At 47.3% G+C, this 9,518-nt stretch overlaps 1 protein-coding gene across 1 annotated transcript in view; it reads right to left on the minus strand.

The window, feature by feature from the left end:
* ATE1 (arginyltransferase 1) overlaps positions 1 to 9,451 on the minus strand; it is a 68,491-nt gene extending 59,040 nt beyond the window's left edge. Inside the window, exons 1-5 of the mRNA XM_010145056.1 lie at positions 9,384 to 9,451; positions 8,976 to 9,038; positions 8,368 to 8,468; positions 6,955 to 7,227; positions 1,464 to 1,696 (exon numbers count right to left, since the gene is read on the minus strand). Of these exons, the coding sequence (XP_010143358.1) occupies positions 1,464 to 1,696; positions 6,955 to 7,227; positions 8,368 to 8,468; positions 8,976 to 9,038; positions 9,384 to 9,445 (732 nt within the window). The 5' untranslated portion in view covers positions 9,446 to 9,451. The remainder of the gene's footprint in view (positions 1 to 1,463; positions 1,697 to 6,954; positions 7,228 to 8,367; positions 8,469 to 8,975; positions 9,039 to 9,383) is intronic.
* Between the last annotated feature and the right edge of the window lie 67 nt (positions 9,452 to 9,518).

Below are 9,518 nucleotides of genomic sequence, written 5' to 3' on the forward strand. Positions count from 1 at the left end.
AGCTCCGTGTCTCTGCGGGGCTGAGGAGCCCCGAGCTGGCCCCAGCCCTGCAGGGGGGTCTCCCCGGAGCAGAGCGGGGCAGAGGGGCAGCATCCCCTCCCTGACCTGCTGCCCACGCTGCTGGGGAGCAGCCCAGCGCACGGGGGGCTGCTGGGCTGCCAGCGCATGTGCCGGCTCCTGTCCAGAATGTCATGTCGTATCTGTGGCTCTTAGATTATCTAAGACTATGTTTTCATTGTAATAACCCCAAGGGGATTTCTAGGTCTCTCTCAAATTGAAAGAGGAAACAATGTTTCCGTATTCAATTACGAGTTCATTATAACAGGAAGGTATCTGTCTTCCCCACCAACATCCTTAAACACAAAAATAAAATAATTTTAAAAATGTATCAATTGTTCTTCATAAAAATGATTGCTTCCCACCCAAAAGGATGATATCACAGGAGCACCAGTGAGCTTCTTTTCAAGCATATTTAAGGTCAGGTCCATTTAAAAAAACACCCCACATAATTTTCAGTACAGCTGGGTTTTTACAAGCAGCATTGGTTCTGATACAATGAGGACACAAAGACAACCTGGGAGTGCTGGAACCACCCTCCTCCCGGTTCTCCCTGCACCTTCTAACGGAAGCTGTTCAGACAAAGCCATCACACTCCTGTTACAAACCTCATCGGAAAAACAGGAGGAGTGAGTGAGGTGGATCAATGTCATGACTTGTTGTCACTTACTCGAGGTGAAACTTTTAAGCCACCACCACTACCTCTTTGAGTAATTACCAGAAGAATATTGAAAATTTCATTCCCAATACCATCACTGACAATCAGTAACTACAGGTAAATACTTATGTGCAGACAGCTTTCCAGCTTCCAGAGAAAACAAAAAGGGAAAAAAAGGGTTTCTGATTAACAAACGTTAGAAGGTCCAAAAGCCTTTCAGATGACTGGCTCTGTACCACTAACAGAGTTAATGGCAACCAGTACACTAAGCAAAATTTTCTATCGTCACTTTCACAGCTTCCAAAGACATCAACACATGTCAGTGACGTTTATACGGAGCAGTTATTTTCTGATCTGTTTAATTTTATGAAGTTACTGCTTTCTCGCCAAGGCTCACTAGCACAGAGAGTTCAAGTATTTTCATACTGCAGAATTAGATATTGGATCTCATCATCCACCACTCCGTTAATTCACAGTCTCTCCTTCTCAAGTCACGCTGTATGAAATCAATTTTTGAGTCACTCTGGTAACTGGTCTCTGCTGGGACTGACTGCAAGTGCACGAGTACCCTCTTGAGGCTGCACCGAGCTCAGCTCCACCACAGCCAGACCATGCAGCACCCCGGGCGGTTCAGGATTCAAACTACAACCATTCCGTAGAGCCACAGGCACAAAACACCCAGACATTTCAAAACCCCCTTCACGGGACTCTTCTAATCTACCTCCACCAACAGCGAACGAGGCATTACCTCTAACTTGTGTCGTGCATCGTCAGGTAGAGAGGCAAAGACAAAGTCTTCGATGGTTTTAGGTTGGTTTGCTTTGGGTTTGGAGTTTTGCAAGAGGGAAGCTTGATCGCCTGCTTGAAGTTGAGCGCCTTCGAGTGTGCACATCTGGTTCTGAAGGAGTTTCTGCAGTTTTCTTTCTTTCCGAATGTCCTTTGCTTTTCGACACGGTGGCTTGCTCAGATCAGCCCCTTTTCCTACTAGGGCACAGGCAAAGAATTAAACGCCACGTTTTGCAACAAACAAGCAGTTCTTAAAGTGGTTAAAATCACCATTAACTGCAGACCATGGTCTGAACATAACGTGGCCTTCCACATTTACCATCCGAGCTCTTCCTCCACCGCCTTTAACAGGGAAGCCCCTTGACACGATTCCACCCCAGAGCCAAGGATGTATTTACAAACTCAAATGAGAAGATTTCCTCCTAAGTCTGTCCTTAAATCATTTTGCCACATCCTCCTCTCCAAAACATTAATGAATGGTACCACGGTGTGCGACACCCAGACAGCTACCGGGCCAGCTGGAAATGCTGAAAGGAGAAAACCACAATCACAAAACCTCATACTCCAGTTCCCAGAGCATTGTCCTACTGCATTCAACCCCAGGGGGCTGCACACAGCAGACTCCTGCAGAAGACACAGCACACCCCCCAAAAAAAAAAAAGCATTTATTGTCTGTCACTCAGAATTCTCATGCAGTTACACAGAAATGCTACTAACACCGTGTAAAAGAGGAGTACAAGGCCACATGAGCTTAAGTCTTTGCCTGAAATTACATTCCGACTCTCTGGCTTTACTAATCGATTCACTTGTATCCATTTCCCTCTATCTTCAACCATTTATAACGCCCTATTTGTGAGATGTTACTCACTTAAGAGGAGTCAAACCCACAAAACAAACGGATCAGCACAGGAAATAAACATGGTGCTACAAGAACTTCGTTTAAAACAAAATCCAAAGACACAAATAAAAATTGAAGTGGCCCAAATTCCTCAGTGAAGGAGGCAGATTAATTTTACACTTCAGACGCTAATGTAAGATATGAGAATGCCAGTACTAGAAAAATTAGTACAGAATTTTCTTCAGGTGAAAACCACAGATGGCTGCTCCCCACGCCACCCTCTGAAGGCACCGGAAGGAGGGTTACCAACAATTAATCAACTTAGGAGCAGCAGTTTCCCTAGACAGTATGAGTTTAATAGATACTGACTGTAAATCCATAAATCCAAACTTGTAAAAATTACAGAAAGCAAGAAACATTTTCCTAACGCTCTCAGTTCTGCCTGACCGTTCTCCAGCCCTGCTGGCCACCCCCAAGCACGGGAACGGCGCACCTCGCTGGGTAAGAGCCGGACGAACCTGCTGCGCTGCTGAGAACGGGAGCGGAAGAAATAATCCCACTTCAAGGAACACCGGTCCCAGCTCAGCAGTGCTGCTGCAAGTTCCACACGGAGGGAAAGCGGCGCTCCAAACCGCATCAGCAGCCAGCTAATGAATCACAGCGTCATCCGGCTGGAAGAGACCTTTAGGATCATCGAGTCCAGCCGTTCCCCAGCACTGCCAGGGTCCCCAACCCCCGTCCCTCAGCAGCACCTCCACACGGCTGTGAAACCCTCCAAGGACGGGGACTCCACCACCTCCTCCTCGAGTCCAGCCGTTCCCCAGCACTGCCAGGGTCCCCAACCCCCGTCCCTCAGCAGCACCTCCACACGGCTGTGAAACCCTCCAAGGACGGGGACTCCACCACCTCCAATTCTGCTTTTTTAACCACATTTCTGAGTAGTGGCAGATCAGTTGGCCGAAAAAGAGCCATAATATTAAAAATTTCAAAAAGGGAGGAAGAGAGGAAAACCCTGCTCCCACACAGGGTCATCTATCTTGCAGAGAACCAAAACTGTTATAAATATTATGACAAAGAGCCGAAGAAGCCTCTTACACCATTCGCTTCCCCCTGAAATCCCTGTATTTATGAAAGACTCGCTGGCAGCTTTGGAAAGGCTGACCTTTCCCAAGGGGAAGTACCCTGGGCGGTGAGATGCTTCCACGTGAAGCACTGAGCAGAAGACACATCTCCAACTCTGTTAATAGTCATAAGAAGGAAGGAAGAACGCAAACCCAGGCTTAACTGCGGCTCAGCCCACTTTACTCCCCTGGAGGCCTGGAAATGGCACGGAAATTGTTCTTTCCAGAACTCCCATGAAAAAGTAGTTTGAGTTTTTTCCTCCTCCTTCCTCTTACCACTAACTGATCTGCCAAAACTCAAATCTTTCTTGTCCTCTACCCACTCCAGTCCTTCCCAAGGACAGTGGAAATGGAAACTGGAGGAGATACGAGCACTGGTTTAAAAACTCACTGAGGTGTTTAGAGTCACTTCTTCACCTGCAGGGAACTGCACCCTCAGAGCCGCTGCCCGCGTCTGTCTTTACCTCCAGACACATCCTACACATTGGCAAAATAGTTACATTGGGGTAGACTTTTAAGTCTCAGAGAGGCTGTAACTGTTCTTTTTAATCCGCATGCCGCACAGAATTCACCGTTTATGAGCACACTCCTGGGGCAAGTTAGCAGTGAGATCTTCGTGGCTCACCCAGAAAAGTCCCAGCCTGGTTCCTCCACGTGGACTCCTCAACAGCTGAAACATTGGGAGCACCTCAGGGACTCTGAAAGGGAGCTAAAACTGCTTTGGCACTCTTCTGACACCCTGCAACTGCACGAGCAGATTTTAGGACGGAGTGTTCTTACCTCTCAGTAAGGTTTGAGTAGATAGCTAAAATTATCCAGCAGAAAAAGACAAATATTATGAAGAAATTACAGATACTACACGACCTGTCCTTGGGCAAACAAGTTAGAGGAAGAGTTTGTTTAAAAGACTCATGATACATTGGAGGAGCGACTACTTCATCTGCATCAGGACCTGTTTCATGTCTCCTACCTTCTACAGCTGTAAGTGCACAAGAAAAACTTCTTCAGGCAATGAATGTGCACACAGGCATAAGCAAATCTCCTTTTCTATCTGAAACTGTGCAGAAACAGCCCGTTTTCCTGGAGGACAATGACCTGGTTTGTTTATAAAGGAACACAGATGCAATTAAGAAGTCTTAATGCGGAGTGAGCCTGCACTTTCCAAGATGAAAACTAAACATCTTTCTATCTGGAGAATTTTAAACTGAATTTGACCCATGACACCACCTACACTTAAAAAAAAAAACTTAAGGATGAATTAACTAAGCTTTCTGACACACTGATTGTTCACCTTTACATTTAATTTAAAACCTCCAGAAAAAGAAGCACGCTAAGGGGTATTTCTCCTCTGTAAGATTAAATCCAGTTTTCTGAAAGAGAGCACAGGGCTTCAGGCTTTCTTCATCTGCATTCCCAGGGGTCCCCGTTGTACCCGGCGTTACTCTGACCGTCACCCAGGACTGATCCTCACCGGTTTCCAAGCGCTGGCAGGTGGACACTCACCACTTAGCCAAGGCTGCCATCTGCTGTCAGTAGCCAAAAGTCACCTTCGCATAAGCCTGACTGTCACCCGTTATTTTAAAAACAAGAGGGGCTTGAAAATTTGCAAACAAGCTAAAGTCATATAAACAATATAAGGGCTATAAAAGTTTTGACTGCGTTTGATGAAAACAAAAAGATGTAAATATTTTATAAACATATACACACACTCTGGAAGAGTTCTCCAGTGTAACAGAACTGCTTCTACCCGGCACTACCGGCTTTTCTGATCTGGCATTCCGAGAACTCCCCTTTTCGCCAAAATGCAAAATTGCTTGTTAGGCTGGCGAAACTCTGATCCAATGAGTGTTCATTAAGGAAAAAACATTATTAGCCACCCTATAGGAGGAGACAAAAACCCTTGTGAATAAAACAGTTCTCTCAAGTTCTGCTGAACACCAGCACCTGTAATCAGTGAGTGAGACGGGGAACGCGTACCATGTCCCAGCACACGCGGATCTCCATCGCACCCAGCCTCCGCTCGGATTTTCACCGACATTACTCGCCAGGCACTGGCTTCCTGCCATTCCGAAAATACCCTTTACTTTTCCGAACAGGCCCTTGCAGAGGCTGTGGGAGGCTGGAAACATGAGCTGTACGATGGGGCTGCCTCACCTGCAGCCTCTGGGCCACAGAGCCTGCTAGCAGCTCCACCTTCTCTTCCAGGGCCAGCTGCTGGCCAGATGAATTCCTCTGGCAACAATCCATCCACCCCTGAACACCTACTTCCAGAAACACCTACCTCCCACCAGCACCCAAGAAAAGCCGTGAGAAAGGCAACCTGCAGCACGCCCCAGTAGCACCTATTTCCAGCACTTCGCTTTCCCTTGTGCACCCTCAGGGAACACTCTGCACGTGCGGCTGGTATGGCCACGCCAGCCACAGGACCTCCCACCAGCTGGGACACGACAAGCTGAACACCGCTGCAAGCAGCTGTGGACTCCAGGCTCTGCTGCGACACAACAGTTAATATTTATTATATTTGAAACGCCGCAATTTTCCACGTACTTTCACACACAACTAGAAATGAATAACCATTTACCTTCAGTTTTGGGCACGCGAGACCTGCAGCACTGTGTAAACACATCAGAAGTGAAACGAGGGAGATCGCCTCCTTTCTTGTACGTACCTACCGCACCTCCTTACAGACACGTAATATTGAGGAATATTGAGCCAGACCAAAAGGAGAAACGGCCACATGATTTCACATCCTCTAGTGACACGGCTTGTCTAATCTAAACTCGGCCAAAATCGGAAACAAGGAAAGCTCTCACACAGACCAAAAAGCTCACACAGAAAACAATGTCTGTCTTTACAGAGGACCAGATGAATCTGTTCTTTGGGGTTTCTTTGGGATCAGCAGAAAGCCACGATTTTCTTTAAGCCTCCAAAACAACAGCACAACAATAGCGAACAGATTTCCTGCGCCAGTTAGATCTGTGGCAAGCACCTGTGAAAGCAAGAGCCGGGGAGCTGATGATCCTTACGGGTGCCTTTCAACCTGAGATACTCTGTGATCTACGAACTCTGCCTCAAGGTACGTAAAGCCTGAGCCGCCACGGCCCGCGGAAGAAAGGGAAAGCGGGATGTACCTCTTACTCTGCACACAGAAGCACCCCAAACTGGAAACCGCTCCCAGCATCTGATGAGACTCAGTCCCTTTGATCTATCAGACCACAGTCTCAGCAGCTTACAGACAACTATCAGCTGTAGATACGTACTCTAAATAAACTAAAAACGCGTAACACAAGAGTTTTTCCCGAGAGCTGGATTGATTTCTAAGAAAACAAGTAACACGCAGCACCTCCCAATTGCACACTCCGATTCCATACATTGGTGAGCACATAGGGAATAAGAAGGAACAGTTATTAATTTACTAGGCAAGATAAAAAGGGCTTCAACAGCATGCGAAATCATGACAGTATATTCCCAGTTCCTAGCAGAAATCCAGCTACCTGGCTTAGGCGGCGCGTGACCGGTTTTAGCCGAACGTGACGGTTCTCCAGGGACCGGGGTGTCTTTATCTGTGTGTATCTGAGGAGAGCCCGACTCCACTTTCTGCACCTTCAGCTCTTGGTTTGTTTCTCCTGTCTCCTTATCCTCATCCTCCAGCCTCTCCACGTGATCCACGTTCAAGGGCGTCAGCTCGGACTGACTGACGTGAGATTCGCTCTGGTACACAAAGTCACACCCAGCCACCTCGTCCATAGGGGAATCCACAGGCTCTTCTGCAAGTAATTAAAAACTGCATGAGCGAGTCTGTCTTTGTGTAACCACAGCTCACACTGTCTACAATTCACATTAATTTAACTCTTTTCCAATTTTACAACCATTTTCCAACAGAGGGAGCAACTGTTTGCAGTAGTCTGAAAACAGCAAGCTTCCTTTACGACCCTGAGTTACCCCCACCAACTCATCTGCCAGATGAGTTCAATTTTCTCCACTAAAACTGGGCAGTCAATTAATGACATGCCACGTCTTCAAACAAACAACAACCATCCAAAAAAACCTAACACACACAAAGGGGCAAATCATCACAACTCAGACCCAGCCCAAGTTCCACCACAACTGAGAACAGCTGGTTTGGGTAGTGGATAAATGCTGTGTGACTGTTCAATCACCTGGAAGAAAAGCCCTGCTTGCTTCTCCCTTCCTCTGCCACCCACCCTCCTGCTTAGTCCCGCCCAGATTATCACTTTGAGACAGAGATAAAAACACCCAGCAAGGAAGTAAACGTGTGCCCAGAGATGAAAAAGACAATGAGCTGGTCCATGCCAAGAGTCAAGACACACATTCAATAGCTGCACGCCTGCTCCCTGGGCCACACCGCGCTCCTGGCTCAAAACACACTGCGAAGACACCACCTCTGAGAGGTGGAGAGCTGGGGGGCTTCAGCCTGGAGAGGAGAAGCTGCAGGGAGACCTGAGTGCGGCCTGTCAGTGCTCCAAGGGGCTGTCAGAGAGCTGGGGAGGGGCTGTTCAGCCACAGGACAAGGGGTGATGGTTTCAGACTAAGAGGGGGATCCAGACTAGAGAGAAGGAAGAATTTTTTTACACTGAGGGTGGTGAAACCTTGGCCCAGGTTGCCCTGAGAGAAGCCCCATCCCTGGCCCCATCCCAGGTCAGGTTGGCCCTTGGGGCTCTGAGCCCCCTGCTCTGGGTACAGATGTCCCTGCTCCCTGCAGGGGGTTGGGCTGGGGGAACTTGAGAGGTCCAAACCATTCTATGATTCTATGAACCCACCCAGACCTGTATAGAGGGGGCTAGATACAAAAATCAAAGCGCATTTCCCATTCCATCACTCAAGCATCCTCCTCGGTCCTCCTCTCACACCTCAGGATTGGTTTCCAGACACTATGACTTCCTCACCTTCGCTCGCTTTCGAAACATCTCCTTTGGAAAGAAATTTTAACATTTTCTTCAGAACTTTCTTGTGAGATTTGGAGGTCTGGAAACGCAAAGCCTGGCACCTTAAAAAGAAGAAATTATGACCATCGCTTTTGAGAAAGATTATTTCAGAAAAAAATGTTACAGAACCACTTTAAGGAATTACACTGCACGCGCATTCACCAATTATTTCTGAAGTTTCCCTCTATATTAAGTGTCCAATGTTTCATCTAACGCTGGAAAGGTGTGTCTAGAATTACTCACACCTGTTCAGCCGACTTACTGGCACTACTAAAGCGGTGCTCGTGGGACACAGACTTACAACCAGGGAGCAAGAGCGCGATCACGGGACTCTAGCCCGGGACTGCAGCCCAGAGGCAAAAGGCAAGGGGACACCCTCAGGGGGCTGCTGACAGGAAAACATCGCAGAGCCGCCGACGGACCCACGCACAAACCCAACAGCACGTCTTTAGTGTCCAAAGCATCGTTAAAAGGAGACAAACTTTTCAGGTATCACGTATTTAAAGCAGTAAACCTGGCTGGACATACCTGAAGTGGTCAAATCATTTACTGTATTTTCAGCTTCTTACCTTATTGTGTACTGCGGACAACACGTCTGGTTCATGATGGGTTTGTAGACGTATTTCCCACTTCTAAAAATAATAATAATTATCCATTGATGTTTTATACTACAAAATAAGCGGAAGACCAATCTTTCTTTTGTTACAATAATATAAAAATATTATGCACTGAGTAACAAGCAGCAAGTTGTTTGGCTCTCTGCTGCTATACTAAAATACCACCTGTGTAGAACAACCCAGAATTTCCTCTTGGACAGCATCACGTTAGAAAAAGTTGCAGAGCACTGGAGAAACAGTTCTGTTGGATTACTTACGGAAACCAGTTAGCAACTGTTTGCACAGACCTACGTTTTCCACCTGGATTCTAAGCTGTATCTACGCTGACAAAACGACTTTGTGTTTTCTTTCTGAGTTTACCTTCGCCATCCTCGGTCTATGAGGTCCTGGTAATCCTGAACGGTCATGGAATGTGCCCACATACCTGAAACGGACACACAGTCACGGAGCGGCCGCGGTCCGCGGTACCACACAGCGGGCTCCGCACAAACACCG

Source organism: Buceros rhinoceros, unplaced genomic scaffold (genome assembly GCF_000710305.1).
Source record: "Buceros rhinoceros silvestris isolate BGI_N320 unplaced genomic scaffold, ASM71030v1 scaffold14001, whole genome shotgun sequence".
In the NCBI taxonomy this organism is placed as follows: Eukaryota; Metazoa; Chordata; class Aves; order Bucerotiformes; family Bucerotidae; genus Buceros; species Buceros rhinoceros.